Below are 25395 nucleotides of genomic sequence, written 5' to 3' on the forward strand. Positions count from 1 at the left end.
AAAAATACATTATTATTATTAGTATTATTGCTTATTACTATTAGTATATTCATAATTATGATGAATATTATTCAGAGCCATTCGGGTTCCCTGCAGTTGTTCTACAAACCCCCCGTGGCCGACGTGAGAAGAGCAACACTCACTTGGTGGGCGAAACCACCTCGAAGCAGAACCTCCTCTCGTTGTCCTCACAAGGTTTGACGGAGCAGAGCCTCAGGTCCTCCACCACCACCGTCAGAGCGTCCTGTCATCGGCAGAGAAGTGCGTCACAGACCTCGGACATGTGATCCGCCCAAAGCGGGTCACCTCATCAACAGTGTCTGCATTGATCTCCGGGTTCCTCCGAAAGCGCTCGGCGAGGGAGGCTTGGACCAGAGAATCGTACGCTACCTTGAGTTTCTTCTGGTAGACCAGCTGGCTGTTTTGGATGGAGAACCACCGCCTTCGGGGGACAAACGGGGAAATCGGTCGGAGAACTTCTTCAATTCAGCTCCTTCGGTTTGCAGAGAAGACCGAAAGTTACCTGTTCCAGGTCTTGAAGGCGTTGCTGGCCCTCTTGAAGAGGTAGCCCTCCATGACCACGCCGTTGGGCGCGTCCACATTGAACTCCAACTTCGGGTCGTCGTAGGAAAAGTCCTGAGGAGACAACGCAGGTGCTCAGCAGGTGCTTTTTGCAGTTCCTACAGCCTTTTCGAGAGCTCCTGATGCTTGGATAATCATCGGAGCTCATCGCCAGATGCTCCCGAAACACTGCAGAGCGCCATTTGCAAAACCTACGGCGGCGACGAACGGGAGCGTCAAGGAGGTTCCTTCTGGCCTGCTGCACCTCAGAGGGCTTCCACACAACAATACAGCCAGAATAAGTGTGGAGGTAGCTAACGGCTAACGGCTTCTTCACACGGCGAAGCAGTGCAGGGAGAGGATAAAAACACCTCAACCATCTGATGGTCCACAGTTGTGATTCCATGAACGCTGCGGTAGCTTCCACCTCCATGTTGTCCATCTCGTCCTCCTCTTCTTCTGTGGTGGTTCAGTTTGGAGTGTGGAGCTGGTTCCTACACTGGTTCCTACCTGGTGGTCCTTCGCTGTCTGTGGCAATGCTAAGCTAAAAGGAGACTACCTCCTGGACCCAAACTGGAGCTGGACGCTTCTCAAGGCGTGGACTTTGAAAAGTATTTCTATTTTATGCCATTTAAAACTTTAAAACTCGAAGCTTCAGCTGAACATCGGACGTCTTCTTCACGACGAGAAGGTGGACCCAAACATCCCGCTGAGGATGGCGAGATTTTCTCTCTGCCGCTCCAGTAAAGCTCGTGTCGCACCTCCGCTCGCTCCTCATCCGCTCCTCAGGTGACCTTTAAACATCTCATCAGATCTACGCCTCCTCAGCCGTCAGCTGGAAACACCTTCTCCGGTTTCTCCTCGACGGCGAGTCTGAAGACGCCACTCGTGCAGCGAAGCGCGAGACAAAAAGGGCGGATTCACAGGAGAGAGTTTCTCCACTGTGGACGAGGCAAGCAGAGTCTGACCGACCCTGGGGAGATGATCATCATCATCATCATCATCATCATCATTATTCCTAAAACAAATCAATAGCTGAACAAAGCTGCTCTGCACGTGAAGACAACCACGGCGTTCTGAACATCCGAGCACCGGTGGATATCTGAGGATCTGAGGAGGACACGGAGCAGATTTACGAAACCCGGGATCCTCCGGAGGAACCCCTTAAACCGTTAGAGGGTCGGGCTTCTCACCAGGGTCACCAAGTCCAGCAGGGCCCGGATCTTCATCTTCACCATTCTGGCGTGCAGCAGCATGTCCGCCGCGGGAACGCAGGAATAAATAATTGAAGAAATAATGAAGATAACGAGCAGTCGAGGCTGTGCAGCGCTCACGCCGGGCGGCCGTCGGTCACTGTCGGCCCACGGCGGCTCGCTCGCGCCGTATCTGGGGCGCCGAGCACGTGCGCTCCAATCGGACGCCGCCGCCAAGCGCTCATTAGCATACAGCTGTCTGAGCGCGTGACCTCTCACCCCGGATCAAAGCTGTCCAAAGCTGTCCACGCCCCAGCCTGAGGGCCCGGGGGGGTCGGAGGGGGTTCGGGGGGGGGTTGGGGGGGTTCAGAGGGGGTCCGGGGGGGTCGGAGGGCTTCCTCCGCGCCTCTGAAGGCCTCAGCTTCCATCTGTCTGCGCCTCGGAAAGCCATTCCTGCTCAATCAAGCTGACATTATGGCTCCCCGGACGCCCCGCTTCCCACCTTAAATCAGCCCGGGTCTGGAAGAATGCAGCGCACAAGTGTGTGTCTGCATCCCCACACACACACACACACACACACACACACACACCGCTCCCCGCTGGAAAGACGTCTTTCCTCCACGTGCGCACCGACAGATACTTGAGTCTGGAAGTACTCTGTCTTTTTTATTCTGGTTGTTCTCATTCGCTTCCTGCCTCGTTTTGTTTATTTCCTTTATCTTAAGAATAAGAACAACTTTATTCATCCTGAATAACATTGTTGTGCCAGAGTTTCAAGTCAAACATAACGATAATAAATAATAGTAGGAGATTGTATAAACAGTAAAAAAAAAGGGGGGGGGGAGAATAAGAAATACAAATAAAACGAATAAAACTAAAAGTATCAAAGTGAAGGCTATAAAGTGTTTTAAGGTCTTAAGTGCAAAGATTTGAAGATTCCCTGCAGCTGAAGGAAGAATTATCTTGTCATGTTTATCATTGTTATCATTGTTACTGTCCCTCTGTTTGTGTTTTGGTTATTTTTTTTTCCTTCTGTTTTTTTCCTTCTTATCCGCGATGTTGTTGTTGTTGTTACTCTCTCTGCTTTCCATTTATTTGAGGATGTTTTTTGGTTTTTCTAATTTTCTCTCTATTTATTTGCATTCATATTTATAAGACACTTATAACCGTAACTGTTCTCCTGCGGGGATCTATAAAGTTTATCTCACTCAGCGCTCGCCGTGTTTCAGAAACGGCGGTCGGACGGCTGCAGAGACGAGACCAGCCTCACTATTTCAAATTTAAAAACAAAACAAAAACAAACTTTATCGTAATAATATTAGACGGTGGATGAACGAGCCCCAAGGCGTCACTTTACTCTTCATCCTGCCGTTTAATGTCTCCGTCTCACCAAACAAAGTGGTGGAGATGCAGTGACAGGAGGAGGAGAAGCAACACCTCCCCTGGGAGCCACGCTGAAGATCTGCAGACACAAAAGCCTGCTGGCAACGTGGAGGCACGGCGGACGTGAACGTCCTTCCACAGAATGACGGCTCTCACGGTGAAAACGTGGAGACGTTCATCCGTTCACTCGTCATCGTCCTTGCAGGAAGGGAGCCGAACCCCCGCTGAACCCCCCACATGTGTCTGGACCGCAGGAGGAACCCTGAGAAACCCACAGGAGCCCCATGCAGACACGGGGAGAACCTGGAGAACCTAGAGAACCTGGAGAACCTGGGGGCGTTCTGGCTGAGGAGAAGCTCTCACCAGGCCACAGCCAATCCAAACCCTGTTCTCTGGATCCTCCTCTCTCACACCAACTACCTTCAGATCTTCTCTCACCACGTCCATCCATCTTCTCTCTGGTCTTCCTCTAGACCTCCAACTCCAGCATCCGTCTACCAATATATTGACTCTCCCTCCTCTGTCCACGACCCAACCATCTCTGACCTTCTCTCCAGAACATCTGCCATCTACCTAACCCTGGGATGGACTCCTCCCTGATCATCTCCATCCTGGTTGCTCCCAAAGAGAACCTCAGCATCTTCATCTCTGCCACCTCCAGCTCTGCCTGCTGTCTTTTCTTCATTGCCAGTGTTTGTAGATCATCTCACCAGTGTCTCCTCCACCTTTCCTTCTGGCTGATGTTCTTCTATCTCACATATCCTCTGTCTTCATTCCTCTCCTTTCCAGAGCATACCTCCACCTCTCTAGATGTTCTTCCACAGGTTCCCTGCTCTCATTGCAGATCACAATGTCATCTGCAAACATCCTTCCAATAAAAACACATGCTGCCCTCAGTGCTGTAAGTGGGATTCTTTTTATTGATATATTTTAAATAAAATAAAATAAAATAAAATAAAATAAAATAAAATAAAATAAAATTAAATGTTATTTTATTTTTAATTTTATTTCTATTTTTATTTTTATTTTTATAAAAAAAAATAAAAAAAACCTGTACATGCTCTGAGCCCGGACCTCATTGCAAAATTTAACTGTGCCTGCAAATTGAAGATTAAAAAAATCTTGGTTGTTGATTATGTCAGCGAACCAAAAAGACACATCCTGCTTGTCAAAGCGCCCGATCAGGAAAATCACCCGGGAAATATTTATTTGCATAATAACTCCAACTTTCAAGTGAACAACACAAAAATTCCTCCGATACTCACTTCCTCCCCGGTGAGCGACCTGCCCTTATAAGGAGGAACGTACCACATAAATCAGCGACGCCTTGCACCGACACGTTTGCCAGTTGGAAAGAAACGGCTTCCTGCGCCGGCGGTGAAGACCTTGCAGGACAGTCATGTTCACCAGGAGACCCGCGGAGGTCAGGACCGATCTTCTCATGAAGAAGAGGTCCAGAGTAATATCTGAACGCAGAGAAACGTTCATTCCGGTGCTCGTTCCTTCGTGCTTCTGAACCTCCACCACCAAAAGAGATCACCAGATCACACTCCGGGTTCTGGTGGGAGAAACCTCCACGGTGGAATACGCGCTTCTTCTCACCACAGCGAGTGTCTCCAACTACCTCCAAGATGAGGTCTTCTGCAGACCAAGTGAATCCCGACAACCTTCTCACGTCCTGAGAAGAACCTGAACTCCAACACTCGCATTTGCATCTAATGATTTGTGGTTTCTGCCCCCGAGGGCAAGAGGGAGATTTACATCGGCGCCAAATAAGCAATGCAACCACACACACACACACACACACACACACACACACACACACACGCCATCTGCAAAGACAATACCAGCCAGTCTATTGATTCAGGTTTATGGTCATCCCATGCTGGCGGCTGCTGCCGGAGCCAGTTTGGGATGACCATAAACCTGTTCTTAAGAGATCAATGCACACACACACACACACACACACACACACACACACACACACACACACACACACACACACGCACACACACACACACAATTGTGCTTAGTTAAACGGAAAAGGAAAAGCTAATATTAACATATGTATGCGAGCGTCTGCCTCCCAGCGTGACCCTCCAACTGGAAGGTTGATGGTTCATTGTACCGCTGCCGTTGGAATGTGTGTATATGTGTGTGTGTGTGTGTGTGTGTGTGTGAGGGTGTGTAAAAGCACTTTGGAGATGCAGGGTTATGAAAGGGTTATGCAACCGGAGGAGCAAACACCTGGTGAGGCTCTTCTCTGCACTGTGATTGGTTTCATGTCCACAACCAAGGCGTCAAATGGAGAGTGTGCTGCAGCTCCCGTCACGTGTGTGTGTGTGTGTGTGTGTGTGTGTGTGTGTGTACTGCAGTACTGGCCATGCTGTGTGTCTGGGGTTGGGTCGGGGGTAAAGAAACACAAATACAGAAATAAAACACTCTTACCTGCATTAGAGTCTGGGTTGCGCGGGTTCAAGCGAAGGCCGTGGAGGGAGAGAAAAAAAGGGAAAGCAGGATTTAATAGATTTGCAATAACCGATGGAGTTGCTGAATTCACAGATTTCATTCAGCTTCGTGCCGTCGAGGGGTCGTCGGGCCGTCGGGCAGAGCGCCGCCGCCGCCGACCGAAGCCGGGACGGGAAAAGACGCTGGCGCGGTGTCAGGTAGCAGATGGATGAGCTTTGTTTGAGAGCGAGCAGCTTTTGTGGAGCCCAGGGAGATAAATACATCACGGGCTCTTTGTGGGGCTTCGCTGCTTTATTACAGAGAAGGGATAAATTCTGCCCTCGCAAAAATAGGACGTCATTATTTTGGCGGCTTTGTGTTTCACTGGCCGAGGCCTCGGAGCAGACGGACGTAAAAAGCGGACACGGGACGGGACGCCGGCGACCAGACGGCCTTTTAAGAGCCGCCTCGCTCGGCCGGCCCAAACACCAGGGAACACGAGGACGCCGGCGCGTCGCCCCGGCAACAACGAGGACTCCAAAATAATAAAAATGATAATATTTCCTAATCGGCTCTGGCGTTCGAACATGCTTGTGCCAGAAAACAACATGTTGTTTCCCGCTCTCCCATCTGGGGGTTGGCGGTGCAAGACCTGTGTGTGTGTGTGTGTGTGTGTGTGTGTGTCTTTGGAAACATGCGTGACGTGCAACAATCCGTACTTTCACCACGGAGGGGGGGAGGGGCTAACACACCACGCTAACATTGCATTGCTAAATTGGAAATACATCATTACGCCATTATATTTTGGATCTCTTGGAGATCGTACTTTCTTTTTAGAACTTTGGTTGGTCCAAGGAGGTGCAGAGCTGAGTCCTCTGCTGCACAGGAGAGGATAATATGTGTGTGTGTGTGTGTGTGTGTGTGTGTGTGTGCAGGCGTGCTGCTGACTCACCCTCTGCTGAATGAGGGCATGTTTGTGCTCCAGCTCTCTCTTCTCCATCGCCGAGTCGATGACCAGCTGATCCAGCTGTTTGCAACCAGGGGACGGAAAAAAACAAGAAAATGATCGCAACAGAAAAAAAAAAGGGTAGAAATCAAATAACGTGCAGATGCTGCAACATCTGGACGACTTAACCGCCTGGATGAACAATAGTTTGATTGTTCTAGTGTGTGTGTGTGTGTGTTTTTATGCCAAAAATGCTTGTTACCATATGCTGTGTGTGTGTGTGTGTGTGTGTGTGTGTGTGTGTGTGTGTCCTGGCGTGCCCCGCTCTGCCTTGCCTGTGCAGCCAGTCTTTTCATGTAGGGGTCGATCTCATCCAAGATGTTGAAGCCCTGCTGGAAGAGTGTGTACTGGGCCCGCATGAAGGACAACATCTGCAGGGATCAGAGAGACGCTCAGCCTGATACCAAACACACACACACACACACACACGTGCAGAAACACACACCAAGGCGAAAGACTTACTGCATCCAGGATTTCAAACTTCTTCTTGGCCTGAAGCACATTGATCTGCCAAAGACAAAGAGCCAAGGTTCATGTTTCAGAATGGAGTTGGATCTTCATCCAGCCGCAGGGTGTCAGCGCCGCCTGCTGCACAACCCTGGTCCTGCCAGGAGATCTTCCCGCTCAGCGCGCCGTACCTGCAGGACGTAGTCCAGAGCCAGGTGTCTGAAGGCCTTGCGGCTGAGGACCAGGGCCTGCGTGGCCTCCTCGGCCTCGTGGACCTTGTTCCTGGGCGCCTGGGCGTTCTTCACCTGAGCCAGCTCCATGTCCTCGCGGACACGGTCGAACTGCTTCTTGGTGTCCTTGAATTTACGCACATCCCTGACGGACGGAAGAAACACAAAGGTAAAGTCCGGGCGACTCGGGGGCTACGGTGGACGTTTGAGCAGCTCAAAAACAACCTACTCTTTTATGAAGGTGTGAAGCTGCTGCTTGATGGACCTCTGAGCCTGGTCAAACAAAATCTGCAGACGGAGAGACAAGGAAAGAATCAAGGCACAACAGTGTTCGGATACTGTGACGATCAACAAACACAGAGGAATGAATTCTACAAACAGACTCAAGAAGGTGAACACAAAGATGTTCATTGAACTTCTAATGGGTCCGAAGTGAGTGTAGTACCGCACTTTCACCACAGGGTGGCGCTATAAACCTTTCACATGATTAATGGAGGATAACGTGTATACACACACACACACACACACACACACACACACACACACAGACTTAGGACATCCATTTCCAGGAGACTTGGATGTTTAACCTTGAAGACAATCTTCACCATTAGAATTGATGATGAACATCAATCATCCCGATGAAGATGGTGTGTCTCTTACATGTAAAATGCACACACACATGCATGCACGCACGCACACACACACACACACACACACGCACACACACACACACACACTTGGGTTTGAGTCACAGGGGATACGTCAAGGTATATTGGTATTCGGGCACGCCCGGCTCTTCCTGGCATGTTAACATCTTTCAGACATTCAGAGCCTCTGGGGTCCCATATTACACAACACACAAACACACACACACACACACACACCAAAACACCCACCCACACCCGGACACGCATATAAGTGCACACACACACTTCAAAATGTGACCTCACTCTGTGACAGTGAATCTGTCCACGCGGACCCATGTTTGTGTGTCTGATTCGAACCATATGCTTCCACAGATGTGTGCAGCAACTGAAACACACACACACACACACACACACACACACACACACAGGGTGACGTGGAGGCCCGAAGATGTGCGGGTGTGGATGCCCTGCAGCAGCTCTTCTCCTCCTCCTCTCTGGTTGCTGTGGAACCAGCGAAGGTCTGCACGTCTGCCCAGCGTGGAGTCGCCAGTTCGGCTGCGTGACGCTATTTTAATCAAACTTTGTGTGGGAGTGGGAGTGGGAGTGGGAGTGGGAGTGGGTGTGGGAGTGGGCGACCCGAAGGCCCGAGAAGGTGTGATTGACGGCGCGACTTCCCCCGTGAAACCACCTTTTCTTCAGGCTTCTCAAATCAAATCAAATCTCATGGCGGCACCGGCGGCCTCCCACTCTCACACACACACACCGGGATGACACTAATGGCTCATCTCTGTGGACGCGGAGGGAAAAGACACAGCGAGTGGAAATCTGTTGATGCCCCTGGACCACTCTCCTCACACACAAACACACACACACACACACACACACACACACACACACACACACGGTTCTTTTTTTTGTAAAACGTTACACAACGCACGTCCTCTTTTGCCCAAGCTTGTCCTCCTTTCAGGTCTTGGGTGGGTGAAGATGCGTCCTGCAGCTTCACCCACCAGCTTTGGACAAAACACTACGGGAATTGCGTTACCGTAACGACGGCTCTCTTTGTGCGACACGATTTTAAAGCACTTATTTGCTGAGGAACGGAGAAGCGCCTTTCAGATCAGCTCATCTGCAGGACGGACGGAGATGAGAATGACAGAAATCACAGCGAGTGCGACTTGAACCTTGAGGATCGTGGAAGAAACAAGACCCGGGAATCCACAGAAGGACATAGAAGTCTAGATGAATTGAGAGAAGACGTCTCCTTCTAAGCCAGATCTTCACCGTCCCTCTTCTGTCACGTCCAAACAGCATGACTTCATCTCCGGAACGACAGCTTTCATACCAATTGTCCTCAATATCTTCAATAAAACACACAGGCGTTGTGTCTGCATTTCTACCGCGACACGCGGACCGGATGGAGAAGATCAGGGTGAAGATCAGCAGGAGACAAAGTCACAACCGGATGAATTCTTGTCGGAATCTCCTCGCAGCAGCACCCGGACTCGAAAGTCTCCACTTGGAGACGTGAGAAGTCTCTTGGACGAAATTCAAGTCCTGTTGCCACGACGAGGAGATTCCTACAAGAATTCACCGTGAGCTGGATGACTGAGGACCTCCGCAGGAGATGGTCTGGACGTGGACGGAGGAGGGATGGAAGGACGCTGAGGTCGCAGCCCAGAGGAGGGAGATGTTCTGAGAGGTTCTGCTTTCAGCCCGGCCTCGAACGGTGTGTGTGTTAAAGTGACTCACCATGTGGTAGTTGACGATCTCCTGCAAGCTTTCTCCGCATTTTTCAAGGCATTCCTGCAAACACACACACACACACACACACACACACACACACACAATGAGCAGCAGCTCAAGCTCCTGAGAGCTCCTGACCTCGGAGACACGTGGCCAGACACATTCCCAGTCGTGTAAAGTGTTAGCAAACATCTGCTGCCCGCGGCGTCCTGGCAGCACAGTTTACACGCTCCGGACGAATCACGCCAGGAATCGCCTGAATGTCCGTCCTGCGCGGCGGCCGCGTCTCGGACGCTCACCGATATCATCTCCTCCTTCTTGCACTGCTGGGACAGGTCCTTGATGCCGTTGACAAAGAGCTTGTTGGCGCTGACGTAGGCCCGGCCCGCTTCGATCATCCCGCTGCACAGCTTCACCAGCTGAGGAGGACAAACGGCTGACGTTCAGACCGGGAGGGTCGAAGAACCGGACAAAGATGAGGAAACACTCGGGTCCCCTAAGACACACTGAAACCTCATTGGACCGTCTAAGTCACATGGGTGTTACACAGGTGCTTAGGGATGGTATACCTAAATACACTGCACACACACCTGTGTCATTTACATGCCTATGTATAATAGACATATACCTATGTATGTTGCACATGCACCTATGTATGCTGCACATGTACCTATGTATGATACACATTTACCTATGTATGATAGACATGTACCTATGTATGTTGCAGATGTACCTATGCATGTTGCACATGTACCTATGTATGTTGCACATGCACCTATGTATGTTGCACATGTACCTTTGTCTGATACACATGTACCTATGTATGTTGCACATGTACCTATGTCTGATACACATGTACCTATGTGTGTTAAACATGTACCTATGTGTGTTAAACATGTACCTATGTATGTTAAACATGTACCTCTGTATGTTAAACATATACCTATGTATGTTAAACATGTACCTATGTATGTTAAACATGTACCTATGTATGTTAAACATGTACATTTGTGTGTTAAACATGTACCTATGTGTGTTGCACATGTACCCATGTATGTTAAATGTACCTATGTATGTTAAACATGTACCATGCATGTTAAACATGTACCTATGTATGTTAAACATGTACCTTTGTGTGTTAAACATGTACCTATGCATGTTGCACATATACCTATGTATGTTGCACATGTACCTATGTATGTTGCACATGCGCCTATGTATGTTGCACATGTACCTATGTATGTTGCACATGTACCTATGTATGATACACATGTACCTATGTATGTTTCACATGTACCTATGTATGTTGCACATGCACCTATGTATGTTGCACATGTACCTATGTCTGATACACATGTACCTATGTGTGTTAAACATGTACCTATGTGTGTTAAACATGTACCTATGTATGTTAAACATGTACCTCTGTATGTTAAACATATACCTATGTATGTTAAACATGTACCTATGTATGTTAAACATGTACCTATGTATGTTAAACATGTACCTTTGTGTGTTAAACATGTAACTATGTGTGTTGCACATGTACCCATGTATGTTAAACATGTACCTATGTATGTTAAACATGTACCTATGTATGTTAAATGTACCTATGTATGTTAAACATGTACCATGCATGTTAAACATGTACCTATGTATGTTAAACATGTCCCTATGAACGTAACCCCGCCTGCAGGTCTGCCATGATTGGCCCGACTCACATGTTTGTCCTTGAATAACATATGTTGGGATTTTCTGCGAGCGGGCAGTGATTTGATAGTGATTTGATAGACATGATTTGCGTCTGGGAGAAGGAAGATGGCCGGTTATGTAACGGCGCTCCGATCCACCGGCAGGCTCGTAAGGCCAGTGATCCGGGACCGAAGACCACCGAGAGCCTTTTCTTCTTCATCCAGTCAGTGAGTGTGTCCTCAAGAACACTGCCTGTATTCCACCCTCATCCCGATGTGTGTGTGTGTGTGTGTGTGTGTGTGTGTGTGTGTGTGTGTGTGTGTGTGTGTGTGTGTGTGCACATCAGAACAAATAAACAAAACCATCGGTTTGACTGATTGAAAACGGCCACAAATTTCAGAGAAAAATGTCAGATTTCAAAAGAGCAGACCGCAGTTTGCATTCTGCGGGGAATATTCAGCATCACGGTGGGATTTAATCCTGCAGACAAAGCAGCCGAGATGAAAGTGATACCGGAGGGGCGATGCTTTGCTTTTCACTACATGTCGGAAACCTCGCTGTTTGGATCTCCGGGTTCCTCCACCACTCCAGAAACATCATGGAAGACGCCGGATGTTTGACTCTGCAGGTTGCAGGTGAATGACAGGGTGAATGGTTGTATGTGTGCAGTTCCCTTCACCTCGGGTCTAGTGGCTACCTCCCATCTTCATCTCCACAGTAAGATCAATTATCTCCGTGTCCTTCCTGAGTCCAGAATTCTACGTCTCGTCTTTCCTCGCAAGCTCCTGAGATTCCTGCGACTCAGATGGCCCCCGAGTCCAGAAATCCACATCTCGCCTTCCTTGCAAGTTGCTTGTTCCCGTGACTCCAATCGCCCCCAAGTCCAGAAGTCTACTAGTCTATGTCTCACTTTAACTCACCAGCGCCTGAGACTCCTGCAACTCCGATCGCCCCCAGGTCCAGAAATCAACATCTCCCCTTCCCTCCAGGTTCCTGGTTCCTGAGACTCCAATTGCTCCCAAGTTCAGAAGTCTATGTCTTGCCTTTCCCCGCAAGCTCCTGAGATTCCTGCAACTCCAATCGCCCCCAAGTCCAGAAATCAACATCTCCCCTTCCCTACAGGATCCGGTTCTCTTGAGACTCCAATTGCTCCCAAGTCCAGAAGTTCATGTCTTGCCTTTCCCCTCAAGCTCCTGAGATTCCTGTGACTCCGAGTCCAGAAATCGTCATCTTGCCTTCCTAACAAGTCCTCAGGTCCCGAGACTCCGATCGCCCCTAAGTCCAGAAGTCAACGCCTCGCCTTCCTCACAAGTTCCTGAGCCTCCCATGACCTGAGCCCAGAGGCAACCTGGATCCAGCACAGTCATCCTTTCACTTCCCTTGTAAATCAACCCCTTAAAACACCTCATGGATTTGGGTCAGGTGCCCTCCAAAGATCCTGACCACGAATGAATGAATGAATGAATGAATGAATGAATGAATGAATGGATGCCACTCTGGCGCTCCAGCTCATACAACCACCAGCCTGTCCACCACCGGTTGGCCCACAAGGACAAACCCTTCTCAGATGATGTGTGTCACAGTGTACCAACAACGAGGAGCGCCGGGTGAACCTTCTTATCACCTCCAGGTGGTGGTTCCTGGGTGTCTGGGAGGACAAACAACCCGCCGGACCAGAAGACCGTCTGGGAAAAAGATGTCCAGATGAATGTGGCGTTTGAACGAGGTGTTTAATATCTCCGCTATCTGAGGGCTTCCGAGCGCAGCTTGGTGGTTTCAAAAAGACGAGTGTCAGGATCTGCTTCGGCTGCTGCTGCCGCCGCCTCAGGCTGGTCTGACAACATATCTATCAGCCAAGCGGCTGATCTGGAGGACGTGATCTCATCACCTGATGGAAACCTCAACGCATCCATCATCAGCTCAGTTCACGTGTCAGGATCTGGTGATGACCGGTGGGGAGGAGCAAGATCTGGCCTCCCTACCGGGGCTCTGGGTGGAGAACCTTTTAAAAAAATCCACCGCGATCGTCCAAACCGGCGTCCATCTCGGTTTCAGGTTTCAGCCGGGACGTTCCTCAGGCAGCTGCGGAGCGACGCCTCATCAACGCCACAAATCACCCTGATGGATCCCCCCGACACCCCACTTCCGACCCCCAGCCTGCTGCCATCTCAGCTCGGGTTTCAGCAGCAAAGAAGTCAAAGTTCAATGGACAACAAATCATCTCCGAGTGTGTGTGTGTGTGTGTGTGTGAGTGTGTGTCTGTGCACCGGGCTAAACAAACAGCTGGAGACCTGAAGATCTTCTCGTCCTCTGACTGAATGAGGAAATATGGCCGCCGAGAGAAAAACAGCTGTGACTTTTGCAAAAGCACCGGCAGCTCTTGGAGCTGGTGGACATGAAGGAGAAGAACCGGAGATGTTCGGAGCTGGTGGACAAAGAAAAGAAAGACTGAAGATGTTTGGAGGACCAGCTGCTGCTCCACCACGTGGACGTGACCTCATCTGCTGGACCTCTCCGAGCTTAAACTCTATTAGCTTATCTGAGGAGGCATCGCCGCGGCTCCGAGTCTCCTCAGGGACGATGAGACATCCAACCCGGCGGAGCTCCACGTCTCCAGAACCCGCTCTGACAACCATCTTGCGTCTGGAGAGGAGCTTCAGACGCCCGGCAAACATCTCATTTGCACCTCCCTCACGTTCCTTCCTTCCATTTGTCATTTTTTCATTTAAAAAAATGACGTCTATCTCGGGGTTTTTCGGGATTTGCTTCGGTGATTTCAGAAAGCAGGACGTCGTCTAAGCACTCCATGAATATTTGATCTCCGTCCGCTGCTCCTCTGTTTCGGAGGAGATGTTCGGAGCTGAATAAACACCACAACGGGTGGAGAGGAGAACGTCTGCCGGTGTGAAAGGAACGGTGGAGAAGACGGGAGATGGAGATGTGAGGACGATGGAGAGGATCAGGGCGAAAGCACGGGTGAGATGTTCTGGAGATGAAGTCACACTGAGATGGTTTGGACGTGGATAGAGGAGGGTTGGAGAAGATCTGGGTAGAAGGAAGCTCAAGTTGGAGGAGGTCTAGAGGGTTCGTGGATGGAGGGGAAGAGGACAGGAAGTAAGTTGGTGTGCGAGAAGAAGGTGAGATGGAGGTAGATCTTAAACACGACAATTATCTCCAGTCAGAAGGATGCTGAGGTTGGAGGTCTGGAAGAAGACCACTGAGGAGATGGAGAGGAAGATGAGATGTGGAGACCCCTGAAGGGTGCAGCCCAGAGGAGAAGAAGATGAAGAGCCCGATCCTCTCCATCCAGTCTTCTTCTTCTTCGTCTTCTTCTTCTTCTTCTTCTTCTGAGATGTTCTTCAGAATGAGGGCCATGTTCAGTTTGGCGTGCGAGCCGTATCTTCCGTCTGAGTACGTTGAATATTTCATCCGTCCCAGGGTTCACCGTGAGGAGAGCGCTGCTGAACTCCAGGGCTTCTGGGCTTCTGGGTCGGGATCTCACCGGATCTTCTCGTATTCGTTGCTCCCGCTCGGACCTCCTGGACGAGCCCTCGGGCCTCGGCTCACTTTGACCGGATCCCTTTCACGGGGAAGGAGCGCAGAAGAACGGCAGAAGAACGGCAGGAGAACGGAAATAGATAAATCGTCTCTTGATGCCGTTTTTATCCCTCCGAGCTCCTGATCAACCTCATGCACCTCCTCGCAGCCTAAGAATACTCCTGACGGCTATATTTGGAGGTTCACGTCACGTTGTGGATAAAAATAAACTCCTCCGTGGAGGTTTGGAGCTGCGGGTCAGAAGGTCCACGCCGTCCTGCTCGGCGTGAGCCGTCGTGGTGACCTCCGAGCGTCTGGTCCACCTATGGAAGCCTGTCAGGAGCCGCCGGTCCGTCTTACCTTGTCCAGCTTCGCTTCGATCTCCACCACGTCCGTCTCCACATCGTCGATGCCGGCCCTGGAAGAGGAGGAAACGGGGTCAGGCGGAGATGTTTTTCAGAGAGAAGACCCCGGAACGTTCGGTCAGAGGATCTAGATGAACGGATCTGGAGAAATCCAAGATGTCATAAGATCTTCTTCTCCTTTGGGCTGCCGCCTTCAGGAGCCACAGCCAATCATCTGCCTCCATCCAACCCTCTCTTCTCACAACGACCAGCTCCATCCATGAACCTCCTCTCCGGTCTTCCTCTAGACCTCCTCTAACTTCTAACTTCTAGTGTGACTTTATCTCCAGAACATCTCGCACGTGCCGTCCCTCTCATTCACTCCCAAAGAAGAACCTCCACATCTCCATCTCTACCTCTGATCTTCTCCTCAGTGTCTCCAAACCAAACACTGTGGCTACTCTTCACCCCCACCTTCACCACCTTTCCTTCACCTTTACTCTTGCACATGTTCCTCCACCTCTTCTCCACCACCAATACTTCATCTCCTCCACCTTCTTCATCTTCTGCAACCTCAGCGTTCCACTCGTGTTCCTCTCATCCAAACACATGCATTCAGTGTTGCTGCGGCGAACCTCCACCTGCCATCTTCACTGCACATCACACCATCATCTCCAAACATCTCCATCCACGGAGATCCCCGTCCAACAAGAAGGTGGACTGCGTTCTTCTCTCGGAAGCGGGCGGAGTTGGTCTGGGGTTTCGGTGTTAATAAACAAAAATCGTTCCCGGCGTCGTCTTTCACGCACTTGAGGGCTCGGTTGCTATTGGCAACGGGGCGTCCGGGCCACAAAGGGTGGAGTCGGATCCTCACTCGGAGAACGTTAAAAATAATTCCACAACCACAACCAGCGGCTAGCAGCTAGCGGCTAACGGTTAGCGGCTAGCGGCTAGCAGCTAGCAGCTAGCGACAGCGAACACCTGCTCCGGAGAACAACATTCCCAGAATTCCTCCCTGCAGCTGAGACGCCCCCCTTTTTCTAAATAATACTTGGAAATGCACGGCTGATTCTCTCGACGTGCGCCTTCTTTGGAGCTGCACTCAAGCGGCGGCTGCACTGTTTACACAGAATGCACTTTGCCTGACCACATGACACCAACACATGTGTGTGTGTGTGTGTGTGTGGGGGTGTGTGTGTGTGTGGTCTGCATAGAAAGCAGAAGGTTTTACAGAGGAATCCAGAGAGCTCAGTTACAGGAGGAGTGTGTTGTTGTTGTTGTTGTTGTGTGTGTGTGTTTGTGCGTGGGGGTCATGCACTGATCCCAGCAGGATCTCCTGCTTCCACCTTAATCCCATCCAAGTTCTGAGAAGGACACGGAGAACCTCAAGGCCCGAGATGTGAGGACGATGGACGAGGGATTGAAAGTCAAAGCTGCTCCCGAGATGAAGGAGGAAGGAATGAGAAGGTGTGAAATTAAGGAAAAAAAAACAAGAAAATAAATACATATCAAGCCCAATTCATGATCAGTTTACTGAATATCTCTTATAGCACAGAAATAATCTTTTATCTTGCGTTTACATCCTAAAGAAGGATCAAAATCCAGAGCTTCCGCAGTTCTCCTGCCCATCGCTGCATCGGGGAAGTTAAACCATCCAGGCTCGGAACGGGAAACGATGCCGTTAAAGCACCGAGGCGGAGAAACCGGGTGTTTGACGCTTCGCCGACGCTCTCGGCTTCCACCCGGCAAAGACCCGCCATCCCACCAACGGGCTCGCGTTCCGGATCCTCTTCTCCACGGCGCCGACACGCACGTGTTTGACGGCGGAGACCGCGGATAAACGGGTTACGGGCCCGGCGAGGCTCAGCACCAAAAGCGGCTTTGCTGCCATTGATGAGTTGCGAGACTGTTTGTCCTCCGGCAGCCGCGGCGCTAATGTGTTTCCTGCCAACGGGGACGCCCGAGAGTTGGGGGGGGGATTAATGCAAAAAGGGACGGCGTCCGACCTTCCCGAGGAGGATTGTGGGTAATTCTGCATCTCCAGACGTCCGGCTGAAGATGCAGGGAGACGACGCAGAGGAAACGGCAGGGAGTGTTTAGAAAGGCTGTTTAGATTCATGAGAAACATCCTACTCTAAGAATCATGATGCCCAGTAGGGAGTGTGTGTGTGTCTGTGTGTGTGTGTGTGTGTGTGTGTGTGTGTGCTCATCCTTGTTGCCAATAGTAACTTACTGTAAAGGGTCTGACATCATCAGTAATGGGGGAGGGGGACCTCCAGCGCTTCACGAGCACTTCCATCAGCCCCAACAACCATCCAGAGTGTACAGTGTCTATTCTGGTCTCTGCACCATGTGTGTACTCTAGCATGAAGTGTGTGTGTGTGTGTGTGTGTGTGGATCCTCTCTCTCATCTCTGCACACGCACACACACACACGCCTTGTCCTCCAGCCCACGAACATCTGAGCTTGCCATATCTTCCAGATCCACAGCGTCACATGGCATCACATCTACACAGGGATCTGTTGGAGGGCCGGGGGCGACAGCCGAGCGGGACGGGCCGGACCCCCGCTTGCATGCAACCAGGCGTCACACACACACACACACACTCACACACACACACACACACACACACACGGATGTGTGATGCACATCCAGCCAGAGATATTCACCTGGAGAGAAATGAAAACAAATGCTGCTGAATGAAGGAATGGAGGTGTTTTTTTCCTTCACGGACGTCACCAACTCATGCATACAAGTTCTATATATATTATAAACACACACACACACACACACACACACACACACACACACACACAGTGCAGATGGATTGTCAACAGTTGTTTGTATAATCCCAGAATTTTAATCTGTGAGCATCTGGGATCTGACTCAGCAAGAAAGGCTGCGATTGGACATGACCTCATTTCCTGCAAACATCAGGTGGATCTCTGTCTCTCTCTCACACACACACACACACACACACACACACACACACACACACACACACACACACACACACATTGCCCCATTACCCTACTAAACACACGGTGTGATGGGAAGCCTCCGGAGCCGTAACACCAAACGCGTCTAAAATCCACCCATTTCAAAAAGAGGTCCAGTTTCCGACCTGAAGCTGAAGCCATGAGAAGAACGAGAACACAGAAGGTGAAGTTCTCCTGAACAAAGTTGGACCATCTTCTCCTTCCATCTTCCACACTTCCCTCCTTCCTCCAGCTCTTCCTGGGGAACCCTGAGGTGTTCCTCCCCAGGGTTTCCTCCTCTGCTGGTTCCAGCACCAGAACCTCATCCCAGGAGGCCTCCTGAGCAGATGCAGCCTCCTCATGTGGCTCCACTAGATGCCGGACACACACACACACACACACACACACACACACACACACGTACATATCTCAATCATCCACCAAGTTGATCTACTGAGATCATCTCCAAGAGAAATATTTCACCGTGAGTTTAATCTGGCTTATCTGTAATCACCTGTGTTTCCAGGGGAACCCCGTGGTATTATGGGATGTAAACCGACGGGATGTAAACCGTCCTCATTTATAATTTATACAATCTCTGGATCCTCCATCCAAACATTTAGACAACACACACACACACACATGAAAATATACCCGTCTCAGAATGGGAAGCAGCGGGCTCCATGGCAACCATTCATTGACCCCAATCACCATAGCAACAGGCATCACCCATCACGCTTTTTTTTTCTTTTTTTTCCCTCCCCCCCCCACTGACCATTTCCTCTTTGTCTGCTGGGCCGACATGAGTGTGATGTTTGTGGCGTTAGTGCGTTTGTGAGGTGGATTTCGGGGGTTTCGGGGCTGCAAACCCCAAACGATGTCTCATTTCTTTGTTCTTTAGTGCAACAGTGCCATTGATTTCTGTGTAATAATGTTTTACTGCACAACAACCCCACTTATACACAAAATGACTACATGTACATACACACGACATATATTTTTACATACCTTTATTTTCATTTCTGTCTTTCCATCCCTTCTGCTCTTTGTATTTTATTTTCATTATTTACTATTTGATTATTAATTTTAAACAGAGTTCTGTTTTGATTCTTCCCCACTGGACTCTCTGGCTGGAGCCGCTTTAACCAAAAGCAATTTTCTGATTTTCCACTCCACGCGAAAATCCGTCGGTTTAAACCTCCTCTGGCTCTGACGTGGATCCGCGGGGCGGCGGTGTGGATTTCCCCCCCGCAGGATACACACACACACACACACACACACACACACACACGCACGCACACACACACACACACACACGCCGGATGAGAGCTCTCCTCAGCATCCACGCCAACCCTCGCCGCTCGCACACCCGAGTTTTACCCGGGTTTGCTTGCGTGCTTTTGTTCTGTCGATCCATCCATGACACTCCTTTCCAAGCAGCTGTGCAGGAACCGGCGTCCGTGCACGGGAGTGTGTGTGTGTGTGTGTGTGTGTGTGTCCGGGAATATCAAGCCACACACTCCGACAGAGGAGGGAATTCACGGCGTGTGTGTCGACGGCGCTCGGCTCTTTCACGCGTCAAACAAAGGGTGAGGTCTCAATGAAGAGAAAACACACGGCCCGCACAGACCCGCCTTTCACAGCCACACACACACACAAACACGCACACACACACACACACACACACACACACACACACACACACACACACACACACACACACAAGCATCTTATGTGAGGTCGACAACGACGCCTTCACTGCCTCCCCTCTTGGCCTCCCGGACGCACAACAAACATCACACTCATCTCCTGGAGAAAGGAAAAACACACACACACACACACACACACCAGTCCGTCCTGATGAAACAGGGAGTCTACGAGCCTGAATCGTGCATTTGTGATGCTTCCCTTGGCCTGACACACACACACACACACACACACACACACACACACACACACACACACACACACACACACACACATACTCACGCCAGTATGTCCTGATGAAATAGGGAGACGATGAGCCTGAATTGTGCATTTGAGACGCTTCCCTCAGTCCATCACACACACAACGCAGACACACACACGCAGACACACACACACACACACACACAAACACATCAGTCTGTCCTGAAGAAACATGGAGACTACACGCCTGGATTGTGCATTTGTGACGTTTTCCTTGGCCTGTCACACACACACACACACACACACACACACACACACACACACACTGCAGCTCATCGCATCCCACACACACCAAACGGATTATTCACCTTTTTTTTGTGGAATCTCTGTATTTGCTTTTACAGTTGTGTAATCAGATTGACAGCCACGTACAACTAGACACTTCTGACACACACACACACACACACACACACACACACACACACACACACACACACACACACACACGGTTCAGTCCGCACCGCTGCACCTTTTCTCAGGACGGCTCCGTCCCAAGACTCCCGCCGTCGATGTAGAAATCCTTCTGTCTAATCAACCAGAAAGTGGACTGGCTGCTCCTCGTCCTCCTCACAACCAGAAGGTCCTGCTTGGATTCCCACAGTGTGTGTGGAGGCTCCACGTTCTCCACGTTCTCCATGTTCTCCACGCGTGTGCATGGGGTTCCTCGGGGTTCTCCAGGTTCTTCCGGTCCAAACATGATATGATGTAAATACGTATTGACGTATTCAGCTCTTACTTTATAATTCTAGCGTGTCCTTGCATGTTCTTAGCATGTTTCTGCTGCGGCTGCCCAATCATTTCCCAATCCTGGGATCAATAAAGTCCATCTGATGAGGATGAGTGAGCGAATGATCGTACGTCTCCATATGTCATGTGAACGGGAGAATGAATGAATCTGTGCATGACATGTGAGTGACACGGCGAGTAGTTGCACGTCTCTAAATGATCCGTGATTGGTCTGTGTGTTGCCATGTGTTTGTTCTGGTCCAATCACAGCAGGGAAAGGCTCTCATGAATGAATGTATGAATGAATGAATGAATGTGGGGCAAAGGCCGCGCCATAGATCGATGCAATCACACAAACAATAAGAAAAGAGTTTCTGGTCCTCCCTCCAGCTGACAGGCCGCCGCCGCCGCCGCCGCCGCCGCCATTATCCTTAACGCGATGCGTCTGTGTTAACATTTCTCACAAGTGCGGCGCTCTCTGTAAACACAATGCACTTCTAAATACTCCCTGCCCGAGTGGTCCGGGACGTGGAAACGCCATTATATAATTCCGGAGTGCATTCCAGCTGCGGGCCGACGGGAAGTGCGCTGGAAGCCTCCGAGAGCGAAGCAGGCGGGAACCGTGTCTCTCAAATGTATTGTAACTCCAACTCAAGCCAGGTGGAACGGCTTTCTCCCCTTTTTTTGTGTGTGTGTGTGTCTTGGAAAATGAAACATTTTCCTCTGTCTTCCTGCCAGGAGAGGAGGCCAGGAAGCCAAGCGGCGGGGGGGGAGGACTCGCCGAGGGAAGCTGCTCTGCTGACTCGGAGAAACCCCGCCGTGGATTGCGTCATCTGGACCGGCCTCTCGCCCGAACGTGAACGAGAGAGAAATATGACATTGTGAAATCAAACGACCCGACTGGAAAACGTCCCTCTTTCAGTTTACAGAAACCCCCTCGTTGTTGTTTAGCAGGCAGATAATGTAGATTTTTCAGAGATGATTCATGTGAGATGAATGCAAGGGGAGCTCAGGAGTTGTATGCTCATTGGAACAAGGTGTGTCAAATCTGAGGCGGAGCTACTTCCACGATACAGTCGAGCATTTTTGTCACATACGCTCGACCTTAAAGGGCCATATGGTCGAAGCCTGCCGTCTGACCTTCGCGTTCACTTCCTGCGTAATCCTGAGCTTGCGGATGCGAAGCCGAGCTCGGCAAACGGAAGAGTACCACTAGAGATTGTGGGGGCCAATGTTGTATGCTCAAGTGCCGCTGGCGAAAGGAGAAGAGAAGAAGGAGACGACAACATGGCGCTGTGGATTTAATGGCTCCATCCTCCGGCGGATGTATTGCTCAACGACCGTGGCGACGTCAAACACGCATGCGGGCAGTGACATTTGAAACAGACGTACCAATTTACTTACGTAACCTGAGCATACATGAGTCTCGGCAAGTTGGATCCTGCTCACCTGCCCGCCACCCCTCATACTGTGAATGTCTTCGAAAAAACTGGAAAACAGATGGACGGGCAGTCGAACTGAAACACAGGCCAGGCGTGTAACCTCCAGAAACCGCCGCTTTCATTTTCGAGTCTTTTTGCTTTCTTTCAAGACAATTAGGGCCTTTTGTCAGGAGAGTGTTTAGGCACAAAGGAAGTAAAAGCCCCTTCGGAAGCAAAACAGGACAGCTCATCCTGAACTGCAAGATCTCTAGGAGGCCAAGCTCCCCGTGGGGAACATCAGCAGCCGGCGTGCACAGATGCAACCAGCGTGAGAAAGGCAGGGGAGGAAGGAGACCCCTGCCGTCAATAAGCACTTCTTCCCAAGACTCCGACGCGTCCGTCCATAGGATCGGAAGCGACCGCAGAAAAAGAGTCGGAGAGCAAAAACATGGGATGGAAAGGTGCACGGGGTTAAAGCGGTTCATTGCACTTGCAGTTTGGGCTTTAGCCGTGAAGACCTCAGGATGAAGGCTAAACGAGGCTCTCGGGCTAGCGTTCAAATTTGGGAGGTGTGGATTTGACCCGCGGGCTTGGAGGTGGAGTGTGTAGCGTTCAGGGACATCTCTGCGCCAGATATTCACAATTATATAGTTATTAGTGCATCGTGTATTTCCTGTGCATCGTGTATTTGCAAGTGTATTTGCAGTCCCTATGTCCTCTATTGTAAGTCGCTTTGGATGAAAGCGTCTGCCGAATGCAATGTAATGTAATGTGATGTAATATTAGCCTATCACCTAAAGCTAACGTGTGTGTGTGTGTAAAGCTATCTCAAGCAACCTGGAATGGACAAACACCAACTGGGCCTGTTGTGTTTTTTCACAATTCTTTTGTATGTGTATTTTTAGAGGCGGCCTATTTAAGGCAAAGTACTCTCGGAATAGTCTTTTCCTTTTTCCTGACTGTGTTTGAGGACGGGCTTCCGAAGGCGCGGTATCAGTATGCGGCGCGGCGCTTCGGGCTCAAGTAAGAGACTTGCCGTTGAGCTGTGAATCGAGTTACTGTATCCGTCGGATTTGTATCCCGCTCTGTCGTTACGTCGGAGGAATCGCTTCCCCAGCTGGAGTTCAGCTTCCAGAACGACATTATTCGGCGCCGTTTACTTCACTGAGGAGTCACTGTTTATTCTGCTCGACGCCGTTTGATACTCCGACCAATTACGGCCGGACTGGATACTTTTGAACAATTACTTCTATTCAGCGACCGCTCCGGAGAGCTGAATGAAGTAATAAGACAGTAAATCCCTTGGGTTTCCCCCCATTCTGAACAAAATTTCCCAAATACAAATATCGTGTTGGGTGTTTGAATCAAGGCGAATCCCCGCAGGCCACCGTAGGTCCTCTCAACTGAGGGCTGCGTTTTAATAAAAGAAGCGATTGTATGAGTTCAGAGACAAACTATTCCGGGATTATTTTATTCCTCGGAGTGTGTCAAAAGGCAAGCGTGTTGAAACTCATCATATTTTAACATTCAGGTTGTTTTGCGATCACTGAAATACAAGCGTTTTCAATCTGACAAGCAGAACGCCGCGACAACCATCCTCGTCCGAAGGCCGGAGGACAAAAGCGGCGTTCGGCCCGTGGATTTGTACCCTGCGACGTCGTTACATCCACGGGATACATTTGCTAGCGAGAGGTTTAGAAGAAACAACTAGTCACCAGCTGGTAAACAAACTCTTGCGAGAAGCCGACCGTTTCAGGCCCAGAACTCAGGAGATACAACTGTGTCCATTATCAGAGCCTCGACCGCCCGCGGCTCCAAACCAGAAAGACACTTAAATGGGAGCAAATGTGCACGTTGTCCTGAAGGGAACCTCAGCTGTTTGTTTCTCCACAAACAGGCTTTTCAGGATTTACACACAAAAGGAAAACTAAAATCACAGTTGTCAATTTTGCAAGCGGCAAAGGTTCAGATCCGCACCTGTCCAAACTGAGCTGGTAAAAACACAGGAAGAAGAACCCGGCGATTCTAAACACCTGTCAGTTGTTGGCAGACGGCGAGGAGAATGTTAACGCGCTGATGGACGTCCAAAAAGAGAGGAGACCTCCAAACCTCCAAGGCTCCCGTTCTCCTGGAGCGTTTGAAGCCGCTCCTCTTATTAATGCATCTCAGTGCATGACTTGCATCCAAAAGAATGTGTGATTCAGATAAGACCGACCCTTTGTGTCACGCGCGCACACACACACACACACACACACACACACACACACACACACACACACACACAAAGTATACTATGTTAAAGAAAGGTAGGTCAATGTCTGCCTGGTCAGAACTTCCAGTAGGAGCTGTTGATGTCAACATGTTCTGTAATCAACATTTTACAAGTGAGAAGAGTTGGGGTTTGAGGCGTCCAATGAACCTCCTGCATGTTTTTGGACTTGAGAGGAAACCGGAGAACCCGGAGGAGCTCGGAGGAACCCCGCGCAGACCCGGGGAGAACATGGAGATCCCACACAGAAAGACCCCCTATGGGAACTTCTTGCGGCGAGGTGGAGGTGCAGTCCGCGCCGCAACGCCCAAAAAAGAAAACAAAATACGTAACACGGTGAAACTCAACACCACTCTGGACTCTGCGTTGGCAAACAAGCGGTTCTCCAGCTTTGCTTTAAAGAAACACCAGAGCAGCCTGCAGGTGAAGAGGTAGACCGTTCCACAGAGCTGCTGCACCACAAGATAAGGCCCCCAACATTCAGACCTTGGGGCTACAGGAGGCTGGAACCCGGCACGCCGGACCAGGCATGAACCACTTCGCCAAGTCAGATGGACTAACTCACCGCTGAGGAGAAACACCACAAGAGAGGCCGGCAAACACGGACTGCTACCTTCTCAAGAAGGTCTCGGACGCTGTTCTTGGACGAACCGGATAAAGCGACATTCCAGCAATCGGACTGAGCGATAACAACCGTACGGCATCAGGCGTTACAGATCGGGGCGACCGCGAGTGATTGACAGGTTTCCGGGCGCTTCCGTGTTTTCACTGTTGTTTTAAAGTAAGACAGGAAGTGCC

At 50.2% G+C, this 25395-nt stretch overlaps 1 protein-coding gene across 2 annotated transcripts in view; it reads right to left on the reverse strand.

Moving 5' to 3' along the window:
• Positions 1-25395, reverse strand: part of LOC147222457 (arf-GAP with coiled-coil, ANK repeat and PH domain-containing protein 3-like) — a 52509-nt gene that overhangs the window by 13602 nt on the left and 13512 nt on the right. For both annotated transcript variants that reach the window (XM_086168671.1, XM_086168670.1), the window contains exons 2-13: positions 15251-15308; positions 9961-10080; positions 9668-9721; positions 7498-7556; positions 7230-7413; positions 7054-7098; positions 6867-6962; positions 6538-6612; positions 5586-5597; positions 524-636; positions 391-442; positions 144-244 (exon numbers count right to left, since the gene is read on the reverse strand). In XM_086168671.1, coding sequence (XP_086024797.1) covers positions 144-244; positions 391-442; positions 524-636; positions 5586-5597; positions 6538-6612; positions 6867-6962; positions 7054-7098; positions 7230-7413; positions 7498-7556; positions 9668-9721; positions 9961-10080; positions 15251-15308 — 969 coding nt within the window. The remainder of the gene's footprint in view (positions 1-143; positions 245-390; positions 443-523; positions 637-5585; positions 5598-6537; positions 6613-6866; positions 6963-7053; positions 7099-7229; positions 7414-7497; positions 7557-9667; positions 9722-9960; positions 10081-15250; positions 15309-25395) is intronic.

Source organism: Fistularia commersonii, chromosome 21 (assembly GCF_037954325.1).
Source record: "Fistularia commersonii isolate RoL2024-O1a breed Wild chromosome 21, RoL_Fcom_v1.0, whole genome shotgun sequence".
Taxonomy (NCBI): Eukaryota; Metazoa; Chordata; class Actinopteri; order Syngnathiformes; family Fistulariidae; genus Fistularia; species Fistularia commersonii.